This window comes from Cynocephalus volans, chromosome 16 (assembly GCF_027409185.1).
Source record: "Cynocephalus volans isolate mCynVol1 chromosome 16, mCynVol1.pri, whole genome shotgun sequence".
Taxonomy (NCBI): domain Eukaryota; kingdom Metazoa; phylum Chordata; class Mammalia; order Dermoptera; family Cynocephalidae; genus Cynocephalus; species Cynocephalus volans.
Window position 1 is genome coordinate 9,753,824 of NC_084475.1, and position 16,421 is coordinate 9,770,244.

General features: G+C 46.8%; 1 protein-coding gene across 1 annotated transcript in view; it reads left to right on the forward strand.

The window, feature by feature from the left end:
• The window catches only part of ARSG (arylsulfatase G), an 81,328-nt gene that overhangs the window by 12,058 nt on the left and 52,849 nt on the right, over nucleotides 1–16,421 (forward strand). The window contains exon 2 of the mRNA XM_063081239.1: nucleotides 13,315–13,502. Coding sequence (XP_062937309.1) covers nucleotides 13,315–13,502 — 188 coding nt within the window. The remainder of the gene's footprint in view (nucleotides 1–13,314; nucleotides 13,503–16,421) is intronic.

Sequence of the window (16,421 nt, forward strand, 5' to 3'; positions counted from 1 at the left end):
TGACTTGACAGACCTTGGTGCGAGAAGCAACTGCGATCATTCCAGCTATGTGGGCTTGGGAAAAGCTACTTAAACTCACTCCAGCTTCCTTACAGTCCGGTGGGAATTCCGATGCCTATTTTACAGGTTGTTTTAAAAATTAGAAATGATATATGTAGTATAGATTAGGGTGGTAGCCACATGATAAATGGTAGCTATTTTTGCTATTATAATACAAACATGATGTTAATGCCTATTTTTACTTTGGGTCTCAGATTTCCTGTCACTTCTTTTGAGAGTCCTTTCCCAACACACACATGCACACACCTCATAAACTTTCAGAACATCCTGTTCTTACTGTTCTCTGAGCCCTTTCACAGACTGAAATTATCTACCAAACCAGGAGCAACTTGAGGGCCAGGATTTGACTTGTTCACTGTTACGCCCCAGGCTTCTATGGCTGTTTCACCAGCAGCATGATAGGGACTCTGGTTGTAAGTGGCAGAAACCCAATTCAACAAGCCCAGGCACAACAGGGACACAGGTTTGGCTAATGAACTAAACTCTGGAGAAACTGTTTTTTTGTACGTGCTTCTGAGCAGGTTGGTTGGTTCTTTCTGGCTCCTCCATGAGACAGGACATGTGGCCTCGGCCCTGCTGGGGTCACATCCTTAGAGTTTGAGCTTCAAAGGGGAAAAGAGAACTATTTCTTACTCTCTGGTTCAGAAAATTCCAGGTTTGGATTCTGATAGCCTTGCCTGGGATGTATTAGTCCATTTCTGTTGCTTACAACAGAATGCCTGAAACTTGATAATTTATAAGGAAATGAAATTCATTTCTTACTGTTTTGGAAGCTGGGAAGTCCAAGGTCTAGGGAACACATCTGGTGAAGGCCGTCTTGATGGTGGTGACTCCTTACAGCAACTCAGGGTGTCACATGCTGAGAATTGGCTGAGCAAGAGAGCCAACCTTCTCACTCACTCTCCTTATAAAGCCATCAGAACCACGCCCAGTACTCCATGAATGGGTCCATCCATTCACAAGGGTACAGTCCTCACAATCTAATTACCTCCAAAAGGCTCCACCTTCTAAATACCATTATTGGATTCCCAGCTTCTTAGCACTGTTACAATGGGGGTCAAGCTTCAATGAGTTTTAGAGGGATGTTCCATCTACAGCATGGGGCATGGGTCGTGGGCCCAATCGTTAGAGCTGGGCTGCGATACCGCAGGGTCAAGGTGTTGAGTTGGAGAGTTGTGTGGGGTTTTGGGGAGGGAGGGATGTGAGATGTTCCAGGAACAGGAGCCCTGTTGGGCTGAACTCTGGGGTTCTGTGGGGAAGTTTTAGTTTCCTAGGGCTGCTGTCACAGAACACCACACACTGACTGGCTTAGCACAACAGAAATATATTCTCTCACAGTGGTGGGGCCTAGAAGTTCAAGATCGAGTTGCTGGCAAAGCCTCACTCCCTCCAAGTTCTAGGGGGAGTTCCCTTCTTTTGTCTTCCAGCTTCTGGTAGCCCCAGGCTTTCCTTGGCTTGTGGCAGCAAAACTTCATTCTCTGCCAACATCTTCCCACCGTCTTCTTCCCTCCGTGGACCTCTGTGTCTTCACACAGTTTTCTCTTCCTCTTCCAATAAAGACACCACTTATCTTGGATAAGGACCCACTCATCTTTAATTACATCTGCAATGACTCTATTTCCAAAGAAGGTCACATTCTAAGGTACTGAGGGTTAGGACTTTAACATATCTTTTTGGGGGGACATAATCCAGCCCATAGCAGGCAGCCATGGCTCAGAAGGCTGAAAAGGTAGGTTGAGCCAGAGCATGGTGGGTTATGGTGGCTAAGCAGAAGTAAGCCATTGAAGACTTGGGGATGGAGGCTGGCATGACAGTGTGCTAGCATGGGTGATTCAGGTGAGGGACAGTGACCATGTTGATGCTGGGTGGCATCACGGGGAATGAAGGAACCAAAGGGGGCAGGAAGTGGCAGAGTGGCAGAGAGACTTGCAGATGGTGCTTCAGTTTCTAGCCCGGTTGACTAGAGAATGGTGTGGAAGGACACGGGCTTTTGGAGGGAGGGTACTCAGCTTGGTTCCCTGCATGTTGTGGCTGAGCTGACCTGTGACATGCATGTGGCAGTGAACATGATGCCAGTGTAGCACCAGCAGCAGATAAATGCCACTCACCCCTGGAATTCTATGCATTCACATCCTGCTCACGTATTACTCCTCTACCAGATGACTGTAATCACGTTGTCTACCGTGAATTTGAAAAACTTGCTCTGTGCCTGGTGCTCTGCTGAGTGTTTTATGTGCATCATCTCATTGACTCTCTTAAATAATCTGGTGAGGTAGGTCTGATGATGCCTATTTTGCAGATGAAGATACCAGGACTTTGATTAAGTTCCCTGTCTGGTGTCACCTTCAAGATAGCTGGGACTGGATTTGAACCCAGATTTGTTTGAATATCACTCTGCCTCCCATAGCACTTTCTTTACATTTCCCTGATGGGTCTCATCTTATTTTATCTTATTATTCACATGCGTCTTGACCCTTCTGCTAGAGTGTAGGCTCTTTGATGAAAAGGGCTGAGGTTTCTTCCCTGCAGCTCGCCAGCTATCTCTGTTGTGGTTGGTTGAACAAAACCAGCAACTCATAAACAAAGGGTCTGAGATGACCGTGATGTGCACGTGTCTGTTAGGAGGCAGAGAGATGATCAGAGGGAGGTATGTCCAATGGCGTCTTCATGTCTGCCTGTCCAGCTGCTGGAGATACAAGTCTTGGTGCCTGCAGAGAAGCCAGTTGAGTAAGCCAGAGCCAGTGCAGGCTATGGCTGTGCCTCCAGACCAGAAGAACCAGGTCTCACAAGGTAGAGTGCAGAACCTGAGCTGCTGATAGTGGAGAAACAGCTTTCCCAAGGTCTGGAATCATAACCCCGGGCAGTGGCGGGAGGAGGCAGACATATCCATGGTCTAGGGAAACCACATTCTAAATGTGGGAGCCCGGCAGCTAGCAAGGCGACAAATCATGAATAAGATAAAGTCAGATATGATAAGGGCAAGGGACAAATAGGACAGGGATGTGGGGGAAGGTGACCGGATAAGGAAAGGCCTCCCTGAGGAGGCGAAATGGGAACTAAGACCCAGCTGACCAGAGGGGGCCAGTCATGTGCAGCCCAGAGCAGAGTGTTGGGGACAGAGGGAACACAGCAAAGGCCTGAGGCAGGAACAATCTTGGGTGTTCTAGGAACTCAAACAATGTGGATGGAGAGGAGAGAGCTTTGGAGAGAATGGGGTTGATGTCAGATGAGGTCCAGATCACTGGGGCAGCAAGTTCCCACCTTTCCTGTGCCATGTCACACAAGGAAATTCATGATATTTGTGCCCCTCTCCAAGGACCTCCACTGAGGCTACTGTCAGTGGAGGTGGCCAGCCTGGTGTCCATCCCCCAAGGGCTCTCTCCACATTGTGCACTAAGAGGATTGCTTTCCCTGGAGTTGTGCAGAGCACAGATGGAGCCAGCATGGGCTAGCCCTGGCATCTCTAGTTATCTGCGGCCCCTCCTGGCTGCCCCCAGGGACTGCGAGGAACACTGTCTCAGAAAATCTAATTCATGTGCTCCAGCTCCCCAGCTGGGAAGCTCTGATGAAGGGCCTGTAGACCATGGTGACTCTGAATTTACTTAGATTGCAATGAGAACCCATTAGTGGGTTTCCAGCCAGGGACTAATGTTGGCTGATGAACATTTTTAAAGATTACTTTGTCCCCCCCCCATGGAAAACGAGAGGAGGGAGAATTGGTGTTACAAGCCTGTGCTCTAACCAACAGCTAACCCGGACACCCCGAGGAGGGAGAATTAGGAACAGGAACTGGAAGTGGGGAGCAGGACCGCCACATACAGCTGGGCGGACTGTGCACTGCTCAACTCCAGACCATGGTGTGAATGGTCCACTAGGGTTATGTCACATGCAGCCCTGGGGAGATAATATGAAGACTGGATGGCCTGGGTGCAAGATGATAGTCGTTTGGACTAGGACATTAGCAGGTAGATGAAGAATGGATATATACTGGATGTATTTGGAAGTAGACTTGATAGGACATGCTAATAGTTTGGCTATGGAGAGGGAGAAGGGAAAGAGAGGAAACACAGATTACTCTTTGACATGAATAACTGGGTGGGAGATGATGCAATTTACTGAGATAGGGGAGACTGGTAGCAGTGGAGCAGGTATGAAGGGGAAAATCTAAAGACGAACCAGAGAGTGGCACAAGAAACAACCACATGCCACACAGAACAGTCTGGGGCCTGTGACACTCAGAGGCATTTCTCTCCTGGCTCTGGGAAGTCCAGCAGGCTGAGTGGTGACTGCGGCTTTGGGTGGGGCTGAGGCTGTTGTGCAGGACCAGCTTTCTGGCATGTGGCTTGGGCAGTCACACAGAGATGCACACTTAGAAGGACCCTGCACTTGGTTTAATGCTCTGCTGTAACCCTCTTGAAATGCTTAGTCATTTTTGAACAAGGGTCCCTGAATTTTCATTTTGCATTGGGCCCTGAAAATTGTGCAGCTGACCCTGCTGTGGTGGATAATGATGACACTGTCAAGCTTGGACCAGCCCATAGAGAACTGCAAATTCAAACCAGAATGAATCCTGGGGCAACAGATGCTTCCGACTTAATGTATGTCAAGTGCTTGGAGAAGTGCCTGGATTATAGTAAGGGTTTCATGAGCATTAGCTGTGAGAGTAATGAGAATTCTCATAAGGACCATTTAGGAGTGTGAGTTAGGAGGGTCCTTGTGCTTAAATCTCAGGAGGAAGAAAACCAGGAAAGCTGGGTAGAGATGAATGTCGGTTTGCAGAGCAAAGGTGTGAGCAATGGTTGGAGCTCGGTTTGGAATTCCAAGGGCAGCCGTTGCCAGCTACCGGCCACATCGACATCCAGGGCACTGGGTTTTGCCCCAGGAGTTTGCTCCCTTGTTTCCCAGTGTGTCTTGCTGCTGAGGATGCTTTGAAACGAACCTGTGCTTAGGATGTTTTGCCCCAGGCACCAGCGATTGAGGGAAGGAAGGCTACAGGAAGGGTCAGGAAGTGCTGGCAGGGGTGGTAAGCCAGAGCGGTGAGCCGCAAGCTCCCTGAGGCTCTGCAGGGAGGGCCCACAGCTCGTGCAAACCCAGCAGTGCATGCTGGTGCCCACGCTGTCCCTGCCCTCATTCTGTCAGATGCAGGGATCACACAGCCTGCTTTCAGGAGTGTGGCTTCAGGGCCAGGCCAGGCTTCCAGACGAGCAGGGCTGGGATCTCACAGTGCGATGTCACTGCTCCTTGATGATGTCCCTTCCTTGCTGTGGGATGGCTGCATACCATGTATCTGAAACACACCCACACACCCACACAAAACCCCCAAAAAAGAGAAATAGAAAAATCGTGTCAGGAAATTAAGCCATCTCTGGGACCGAGGCTTAGGTCTCTTTAGCAAGACTTGTTATGTTGTACAAAAACAATCCAACCAGCACCCATTTGGTAGCACCCACTTCGTGCTGTGCAGGGGACTTAATAGTGAACCAAATATTGTCTAAGGAGACAGACGTTGTTCTGGTTGGGTATTGTTGAATAACAAGCTACCCAAACTTAGCTTAAAACAACCACCATTTTATCAGCTCATGATTTTGTGGTCAGGGATTCAGGCACCTCTTGGTTGGACAATTCTTTTCTGCATTTGTGTTGACTAAGGTGGCTCGGTGGAATTCAGCAAGCGGATGGTCAGACTGGAGGTCTGAGATGGCTTCACTTTCATGGCTGACATCTCGCTGGGGATGGCCTCAGCCGGGGTCACTGGCCAGAGCACCGACATAGACAACCTGTCCAGCGTGGTGGTCTCAGGATATTCCGACTTCTTATACGGCGGCTCCCAGAGTGTTTCAGGAGAGGAAGCTGCCAGTCTTGTAAGACCTGAGCCCAGAAACTGGCACAGTGTCACTTCCACATTATTCTACTGGTCAAAGCAGTCACAGAACACACCCAGATTCAAGGGGAGGGGACACAGACCCCATCTATCAGGGAAGCATGTCAAAGAATTTGTGGTTGTCTTTAACCTGCCCTAAACATGGAAACAAAGAATTATAGTTCTGTTGTGTAAGGGATATGCCAAAGGCCGTATAATTACATGAGGGGATGCTGCAGATAGGTTGGGGGAGGGGGGAGTCAGGTGACATAGAGGTGGTGACATTTGAACATTTGACCTAGGCCTTGAAGACAGCTGGGGTTTGTCAGTCAATGTAAGGTAGGATATGGGAGAGAGATGTTCCCAGCACTGGGAACAGCACGTGCAAAGGCACAGAGGTGTGGGAGTAATATGGCATGTTGGGCAGCAAGGACGTGGAGTGGTTGGGGACAGCAGATGAGCCTAGAGAAGCAGCAGAGATGGCGTTTTTCAGTAGGGGATCGGCGTGATCAGGTTTACATTTTAGAAAGACATTTGCATGAGCATGGAGGGTGATGTGAGGTGGCAGGAGGACCAGGCTGTTATAACGGTTTTGACTCACTCCCAAGAACCTCTTTGGAGGCTGTGACAGTGGATGGCAGAGAGCAGGGACAGATCTGGGAGCTATTGAGGCAGCAGAATTGATAGAAATTCGTGACCAGTTTGACGTGAGGAGTGAGTGAGAGAGAGGACTTGGGCTGTCCCGCTGCGTGCTCTGCTGGGGTGGGGTGTGGGGCACTGCTCACCACGGTGGCAGGTGGCAGCACGTTTGGGAGTGAGGACAATGAGGGTAGCCCTGGATAATTGCGTAAAAGGTGCCGGGGAGCGACGCCCAGGAGGGGAGGGGCGTGAGGTGGTCTCTACATGAAGTCTGAGCTGGGAGTACAGATTTGGGAATCATCAGCTTTGGGGCATAGTTTAGGGAGTGGGCTGTCTGGGACTTCCCAGGGAGTGTGGGTGGATTAGGAGTAAAAGGGGGCTGGGGAGGGGGCCTGGGGACCTCCCGCACCTTAGCGATGGACCAAGGAAGACAAGCCCACGTGGAGGTAGGTAGATGAGAAGCTGCCACAGAGGCCCGAGGAGGATGCAGACAGGTCCTGGAGAGGAAGGAGGAAGGATTCCAGAAGAAGGGAGCCGTCTGGATGAGCACCCCCTGAATGCACACCTGGAGATGAGGAAGCTAAGCAGAGGCTCTTCTTTCCACAGTGGCATCCCCAGAAGCACGGCAAGGCCCGCTCAAGGGACCTCGAGGCTGCAGCATTGCAGCCTCCTGACTTCAGGCAGGTCTCCCAGGAAGACCAGCAGGTGTACAGGTGCCTGGCTCTGCTCTTGAAGGCTTTTCGATGTGGGAGGCTCCCTGGCTTCTATGATCTTATTTCTTTTTTTTTTTTTTAAAGATGACGGGTAAGGGGATCTTAACCCTTGACTTGGTGGTGTCAGCACCACGCTCTCCCAAGTGAGCGAACCGGTCACCCCTATGCAGGGATCTGAACCTGTGGCCTTGGTGTTATCAGCACCACACCCTCCTGAGTGAGCCACGGGCCAGACCCATTCTATGATCTTATTTCAAGAGGCTCTTCCTAAGCCCAAATAGCAGTTCCCTCAGTCCCATCCAGCTGCACCTGGAGGTGCGTGTGTCTGCGTGCGCGTCATCCACGGGTGTGTTTCGGAGTGCGCGTGTGTGACCCACACCGGTCTTTGAATGGTTAAGCATCAAGACCTCTTGTCACGCCCAGGCGGGCACACTGTTCTCATCTGCTTTACACTGAGCCTGGGGCACCGGGCACATTTTCCTCTCCACTGTAAAACTTCCCTCTGTCTCTTCGGATTCTCCCCTCACCCCTCACCCTCCCGAGACTGGCTGTGGACTGTGGACGGGGTGAGTGTCCGCTGCCCTTTCCCTTTGACTTTTGAGACGAGCTTCTGGACTTCCTGCTGGAGGCACACACACAGCATTTGGAATCAGACGGGCTTGAGTTCAGAGGTGTGCCTTTGGGCATCTGGCGGCACGGTGTGGACTGGGGCAGAATACCTGAGTGCAGACTGTGGCAGTGTCACTACCAGCAGTGGGAGGAAAGTTGTTTAACTTCCCTCCACCTCAGTTTCCTCATCTGTACCGAGAATCTTCATAGTAGCACATCCTAGGGCTGCTGTCAGGGTTAAGTGGGTTAACACAGTGAAGTGCTGTGACAGAGCTCATGCTAGATAAGTGGTTCTCGCTAGTAGTAGTAAAACAGAAATGACCTCATGGGACTTTTGTTTGAAAACTGAACAGTAAGGTCACTGAGGACAGGGACTGTTTCTTTGCTTCCTTAACATCTGTCACAGGGGCTGCCCCTCGTTGCTGTTACTGCTCAGTAAATATTTTTGGAACAAGTGAATGAAATGCTCCATGAGCCCTTTAGTTATAAATAAGTAACTTTCTCATCTGAAGACCTCCTGACGCCCAGCTTGATGGGCCTTGGCCCCTGCCTGAGAAATTCTCTTTAGGCATTTTCCTCAGTCAGCAAGATTTTTTTTTTTTAATTGAGATGATATTTTATAACATAAAATTAGCTGTTTTAAATTGTTAAAACTATTAACAATTCAGTGCCATTTAGTACATTCATAATGTTCTGCAACCACCACCTCTGTCTAGTTTCAAAACATTTTCATCACCCAAAATAAAATCCGGCACCCACTAAGCGGTTACTCCCTTTTCCATCCTTCCTCCAGCCCCTGGCATCGGCGAGTCTGCCCTTTGTCTATGAATTTACCTATTCTGCATATGTCATATAGATAGAATCATACAATATGTGGCCTTTTATCTGGCTTCTTTCACTCATCATAATGTTTTCAAGGTTTGTCCCTGTTGCGGCAGGTCTCAACACTTCACTCCTTTTTATTGCCGAGTAATATTCCATTGTATGGATATACCACCATTGTTTATCCATTCATCTGAGGATAGACATTTGTTGATGGACTTTTGGCTATTGTGAATAGTGCTGCTGTGAATATGTGTGTATTAGTATTTGTTTGAGAATCTGATTTAAATTTTGGGGGGGTAATTTGGAGGAGTGGAATTTCTGGGTCATGTGGTAATTAGTCTGTAAGGTTTTAAATGGTTTTGCCTTATGATCTGTAGGCTTGAGAGTAATATATATATATATGTATATATATTTTTTTTTTTAAAGAAAGAAACAAGAAAAAGAAAAAAGAAAGGAAGACAAAGGAAGAAATCCACTCTGTTGCTCTTCAGACCTTACTGCCCTCCAGAGCCATCACCTCTGCAAATGCCAAGGTCATGGTGAAGGGCAGGAGCTCTGGTCCCACTTTCTGTAACAAGGCTGGGACTGTCTCCATGGGGCATCTCTGAGGGGTGGGAATACATTAGAAACTCACAGGATTTTAGTTTACAGGTGGTCTTGGTGGCCAGAGAGAGGCCACCTAAGTGATGTCTGAGTGCAGTGGATTCTAAACATCACATTTCAACCTTTCTGCTGTGGGCGGGTCCCTTCTGCTGTGGGCCGGTCCCTTCTGCTCTCTGATCGCACGTTTCCCCTCTGCCCAGCATGGTAGCTGAGTTTGCCTGCACAGCTCCCTAGAGCCTGGACGCAACGAGGTTTTGAGATGCTTTGCTCTCCTTTAAGCTGCTCCTCCCTAGACCCTGCCCCCAAGCAGAGCCCCTGGCCATGGACTCTGTCACTGCCCCATTCATTCTAGACTCCAGACCTCCATAATTTAAAAAACTTTTTAATATTAAAAATTTCAAATGTAAAGGAAAATTTAAAGAATAGTAAAATAAACACCAGTATACTCATTCATTGTTAACATTTTGCTGGTTTTGTTGTATTTGCTCTATCTATAAATAAGTTTTTTCCTCGGAATCATTTGAAAGATGCAAACATTATGTCCCTACAGTATGCATCTCTTAAGAATAAGAAGATCCATATGCCCATAATACCATTATTATACTCAGAAAATGAATAAGACCTCCCTTATATCTTATATCCAGTCCATATTAAAATTTCCTTAATTATCCCCCAAATGTATTGTTAGTTTATTTTTACTGGGATCCAGTCAAGCACAGAGTATTACATTTGGTGTCTCTTTCATCTCGTTTTATGTAGAATATTACCCACCTTCAATCCCTTTTTTTCGATAACGACTTTTTGAAGAAATTAGACCAGTTGTCGCATACAATGTCTAGACCCTGGTTTGCTAAATTATTTCCTCGTGGTGTCATTTAATTTGTTATTCTATTAGCTGTACTTCCTGAAACCTGGAAATTAGGTCCAGATGTCTGATTAGATTCAGGTTAAATGTTTTTGGCAGGAATCCTTGACTCTTCATATTGCATCTCATCAGGAGACACACAGGTCAGGGTGCCCGTTATTAGTGACACTAAATTTAATTGCTTTATAAGGCGGTGATTGCCAGCTTTGTCCAATTCATGAATGACTTGGGGGTGACACTGGGACAGTGTAAACACCCACTCCCAACATCTCCACTGGCTGTCAATTGTTTTATGGGGGAGGTGTTGCAAAAATTGTGACTTCCTAAGCCTGTCATCCCTTCCATGCCTGTCAGCTGCCATTCTCCTGTAAAAGGGTGCTTGTCCTCACCACCTCGTGATGACTATGGGTCATTCTAAGGTGTCAGGATAGATGCTTCATTCTTTCCCTTTGATTCTGAATTTTTAGGGTAGGGTTTGGTATAATGTTCTCCTCCAATGGTGGCAAATGACTTCTTTTCAGTGCCATATGGACTCGTGGACTTTTATTTATTCGTGGATGCTATGGGTTAACTGTGTCCCCCAAAAGTTCATGTATTGGAAACTTAAACCTCACTGCAACAGTCTGAAGAGGGTGGGAAATCCTATTATGGTAATTGAAAGGTAGGGCCTTTAGGGGGTGATTAGATTGTGAGGACTGACCCTTGTGAATGGATGAATCCATTGGTAGGTGGTCATGGGCGTGGTTCTGATGGCTTTATAAGGAGGGTAAGTGAGAAGTTTAGCTCTCTCTTGCTCAGTCCATTCTTGCCAAGCAATCCCCTGTTCACCATGGGACTCTGTAGAGTTCCCACCAAGAAAGCCCTCACCAGATGTTTTCCCTGGACCTTGGACTTCCCAGCCTCCAAAACTATAGGTAATAAATTTCATTTCTTTATAAATTACCCAGTTTCAGTTATTCCATTATAAGCAATAGAAAATGGACTGACTTGAAACAGAAAATGGCTTACAATCAATTACAGTAATTATTCTTTTTGATGCCCAAGTTGTCCTAAATTTGGTCTGCAGGAGCCCCTTCAAGTTGGCTCCTGGGTCTTTCCTTTCTGGTACAATAATAGCTAGGAAATATATTTTTTAAAAAATTATGAGTTCATAATGACATTTTTATTAATTTTTAAACATACGGTTTTTTTTTTCCTTCTTTTATTTTATATTTTTATCTTTTTTTAAAGATGACTGGTAAGGGGACCTTAACCCTTGGCTTGGTGTTCTCCGCACCACGCTCAGCCAGTGAGCCAACCAGCCATCCCTATATGGGATCCGAACCTGTGGCCTTGGCATTATCAGCACCACACTCTCCCAAGTGAGCCATGGGCCGGCCCTATTTTTGTCTTTTATGCTGAAAATCTCGCTTCCCTATTAGGAACATTGATACAATTGCTTATTTTTTTTACTCTACCAAATACATAAAATAGTTTCAAAATCCCAATACCAATATTTCTACCAATACACAGCTATTGAGTGAAGTTTAAGCTTTTCTTACAGTTCTTGTCCTTACCTTATATCCCACTAAGGATGGACAGCCAGAATGCTGTGTGCTAATGTCACTTGAAATGATTCTTTTCTCTGTGTGGTCATATTAGCAGTTTGTCATATAAGTGGATTCATTGGCTTCAATTTTGTTTGTTCTTGTAGGATTGGCTTGTTTTTCCTTTGTGATTTAATTTTACTTTTGGACTAGAACAAACACTGACATGGTGCAAAAGTCAAATTGCCTAAAAGCGTATCCCAGAGAACCTTCTCCCAGCCCTCTTCCCCACGTGCCATTTCTCCCACCCTTTGTGGGAAACCATTTTCTATTAGCTTCTGGTTTATCCTTACACCGTTTCCTTTTGCAAAAATAAGAATATCTTGCTGTTCCTCCACTGGGAATGCCTGTCCTTGAGATTTTCACAGTGTTTGTAAGAGTTCCATTTTTTTTTTTAGATTCTAATCTCCGTCCACCTCCTCTGTGGAACCTTCTCTGATCCTTGAACCTTTACCAAGTTCTTTCCCCTTTCTCAACCCTGGGGTATCCTTTGTCACCATTTCCCATGGTTTCTGTCACCCATTTGGGATCTCAATTACACAGTGTTTTGCGTTGTTGCTATTTGAATTCGCTCATGTCTTGTTTCTCAGTGAGGCTGCATTTTCCTTGAGGGTAGGACAATGGCTAGACTCCTTTTATATTTCTCCACAATGTTTTAAAAAGGGCTGGACATATGGTAAAATGTAATAGATTCTGTCAATTCATGTATTGGCAGCAGTTATGTTCTATAAAGTCATTGTGAACACTGAATAAGTGAATATAGAACCATTGTTCCTAGGGGAAATACAGGGTTAGGTTTGAGTGACCTCTGGTCACAAAATTTTCGTCACCCAATCAATACATAACCATGTTTTGTGTGTGTTTCTGTTTAAAGACACCTTATTTAATATATATTTTTGATTCGTTAACATTGGACTCATGGCCAACAGCACTGTAATTCATTCCTGAACAAAGTTGATCTAACACATGTGTTTTCTCTGTGAGGCACATCACAGCCTTCTTGTGCTTAGAAATATTAGTCAGCACTACATAGGGGGCCATTCTGTTGGTGGTAAAATCACCAACAAAATGCACAAAAATTCAAAAAACCATGCACTAAGTAGACTGCTTGAAGGACACTTGTTTATAGTATGAGAGCTAAAACAAGAAGGCAGAGGGTCACATTGTTCAGCCTTGGCTGGGAACGTGTGCATCAGGACAACTCAAATTTTCTGCAGGTCTACCTATGTCTGCAAATGACCCTAAAGAGCCTCAGGTATTGATTTTGGAGTGAAAAAAAATACACTTTAGTGAGTAGGTGAATTTGAAATATGGAATCTGTGAATAAAGAGGATAGACTGAATATCTTGGATGAATCCATTTCAATTTGCTGTGTGACCTCGGACTAGTTGCATTACCTCTCTGGACTTAATTTGCCTTACCCGCCCCATGACTGGGTGATCTTTGAGCTTTTCCCCAGCACCGTAACACCATATACTGAGTGGAAATCGCCTTTTCTCGAGGTTTGGCCTCCTGTGGCTGGCGGGGTCCTGATCACTTTTTTTTTCTGAGCAGGTTTGTGGACTTCCACTCGGCTGCCTCCACCTGCTCGCCCTCCCGAGCCTCCCTGCTCACTGGCCGCCTGGGCCTGCGCAATGGAGTCACGCACAACTTTGCAGTCACCTCTGTGGGGGGCCTTCCGCTCAATGAGACCACCTTGGCAGAGGTGCTGCAGCAGGCTGGCTACGTCACCGGGATGATAGGTAACACCGGACCCCGCCTGCCCACTGCACTTACTATGGTGGCTGCTTTGTGTTTGCAAAGCCCTTGTGCACTGTCGTCTCTTCTGCCCATGTCTGCTTTTTAGTTCAGTTCTTGCAGTTTAACTAAAAAATGCTTTCAGCTGTAAGTAACTGAAAAGATCTAACAGTGGATTGAAACATACAAGTATATGGAGTTATCTTCCTCCCATTGTAACAAGCTTCGAGGTAAGTGGTCACTTTTGTTAGCTTGGTCACTCAAAGATGACACTGGGCACCAGCCACTTTCATCTTCTGCTCTATCGTCCTTAGCATGTTGGCTTTTGTCCTCCCGCTTACTACTTCATGGCTGCAAATAGCAGTGTCAGTGTCCTTCGCCACGATTTGGCTCAAGGAAGGAAGAAGAGAGGTAAGGTGGAGCTGGCCTTATCCGTCCACTTGTATTAGGAAAGCAAATCTTTTCTCAGACCCTCCCCCACCCCCAGCAAAATACAATTAAGTCTTATTGCCAGAAACGGCTCACATGGCCACCCCGCTGCAAGAAAGGCTGGAAAACTGGGGACAGGATTATAATGACTGACTTGACTGTAGGCACGGTGATCTCCCACCCCCTGAACAAAACCAAAGTTCGGTTCTCAGGATAAATGGAACCATGGGCATTGGGCAGGAAACCAGCAGCTTCTGCCATATTGTCCAACAACTTCCTTTCCTTTTACATTTTTTTAAGGTACCTCTTATCAACATTTATTATGTGCCAGGCACTGGGCTGTGTTCATTTGCATTGAGATTATTATTTTCCTCCCTGTGTTGGTGAGAGAACTGAGTTTCACATGGGTGAAGAGACCTGCTTCACATTGCCTAGCCTGGAGCCAGTGCAGGCAGATGCATGGGTCAGTTTCTGTTGCTTATAACAGAATACCTGAAAATGGGTAATTAATAAAGAAGTGAAATTGATTTCTTACAGTTTGAGGTCTGGGAAGTCCGAGGTCCAGGGAACACATGTGGTGAGGGCCTTCTTGGTGGTAGCTCACCACAGCAACACAGGGTGTCACATGGCAAGAGAATGGGCCAAGCAAGAGAGAGCTCACCTTCTCACTTGCCCTCCTTATAAAGCCATCAGAATCGTGCCCATGACAACTCATTCCTCCATGAATGGGCTAATCCATTCACGAGGGCACAGTCCTCATGATCCAATCACCTCTTAAAGATCCCACTTTTCAAATACTGTAATTAGGTTTTCCATCCTTGTAACACTGTTAGAATGGAGATCGAGTTTCTAGTACGTAAACTTTTGGGGAATACTTTTTTTAAAAATTTCATTTTAAAAAAATTTTATCATTACACAATGTAAACATTTTTTGTGGCCCTTTACCAGTTTCTCCCTAGTCCCTCATCCCTGTCCCCCTTTCCCACCTCTGGTGTTGGGGGACACATTTCACCCACAGCACTAGATCTAGACGGGAGTCTCTGGCCCCAGCATTGACCTCCTGCATTGCTTCACTGCTGGTCTCCCTTGCAGAGGCCAAGACAACCCAGCAGTCAGTACCAATAGCATCCTCAGGCTGCCCGTGCTTGTTAGTCTAACTCTCCAAGAGCTGGGTCCTGCCTCTCTCCACTATACATGAAATGGCAGGAGAGGTGACCGTGAGGGTCCCTGTGGGCATGTCACTGGTGCCTGGGGCTAACTGTGTTATCTGTTATCTGGTGCTTCCCAGACCAAGGGCGGGCGCCCCTGGTTGTTGGCCCCACCTCCTCCGCTGGGTTAAAGAGCCTGACATCCTTTTGCAGACGTTCAGATTGGAGTGTGGCATTCATCGTCCCAGAGGGGCAAGCCCCCCGTCATTAGGAGGAGGAACGAGTTAAGGGCCAACCCTTTTCTCTTTCCAACCCCTCTCTCCCCATGCCCTGAAGTACAATTATGTTAACAGTGTCAACACCAAAGTGACCATTTGTGCTGACGATCCTTACTAGACCTGTTCCATTTCATCCTCACAGCCAGGAAGGGTTTGTTCCAGGCTGCCTGACGCCAGAGCCTTATGCTGCAGTAGGGCTGGTTCTGCTTCCGCTGGACGTGGTCTTGCTTGCTCCTTACTCCTCATGCCTTTAAGCTCCAAGTAAGCAACTGGTTCCACGTGGACTGTTAGCGCCGCCCCCATCACGCTGCCTTTTGCATGTCCTGGAGAGGATATTTATGCACATCCACTTATTGAAATTATGAGCTAAAGCACACTTAGAGGAAACATAAAAAACCTATCGAAGGAATCGCAAGTCCTTTTGCTCCACTCACATCATGCCTCTAATCTTGGCCTGTATTTATGTGTCTCACCTAGCTACCTAGCTACCACTTGGCCCTGCTTTGTTTCCCTTTCACATGATTTTATATTCCCATGTATTTAGTATAATTTTTATAATTTTAATATAATGTTGTATTTCCATGGAATGCTTAATCCATTTCCCTCAATTTTTTATACATTTTTCCCCCAATCCTACAGAGCAGTTATAAGAAGGGAATAATGGATTCCCACGTACCCTTCATTCAGATTCACTGATTATTCGTTTTTCCTAAGTGCATTTGTCTTTAAGAGACAGTTTGGTGGTACCGTATTTATTGAGGCCACATCAGATAATTTATTTATCCACACGCCTGGCTTGCCTGTTAATTTCTCTCCTTGGTGTTGTTTACTGTTTCCATCTTTGTTCCACATTCTTTTCTTGGCCCCTTACCTGGGGGGTGACTCCCCTGGGGTCTACTCCGCAGAGCGAATGAGCAGATCAGAGAGTTCCGACATTGTCCGAGCTCTTGCCACCCAGTGCCCAGTGATCACCCAGATGGAAGGCGTCTACGGAGCAGGAGCAGTGGGGTGTCTGTGTGTCCTCATTTGCTGCCCTGCAGGTGTCTCCACGCCTGAACTGCAGCGGGAG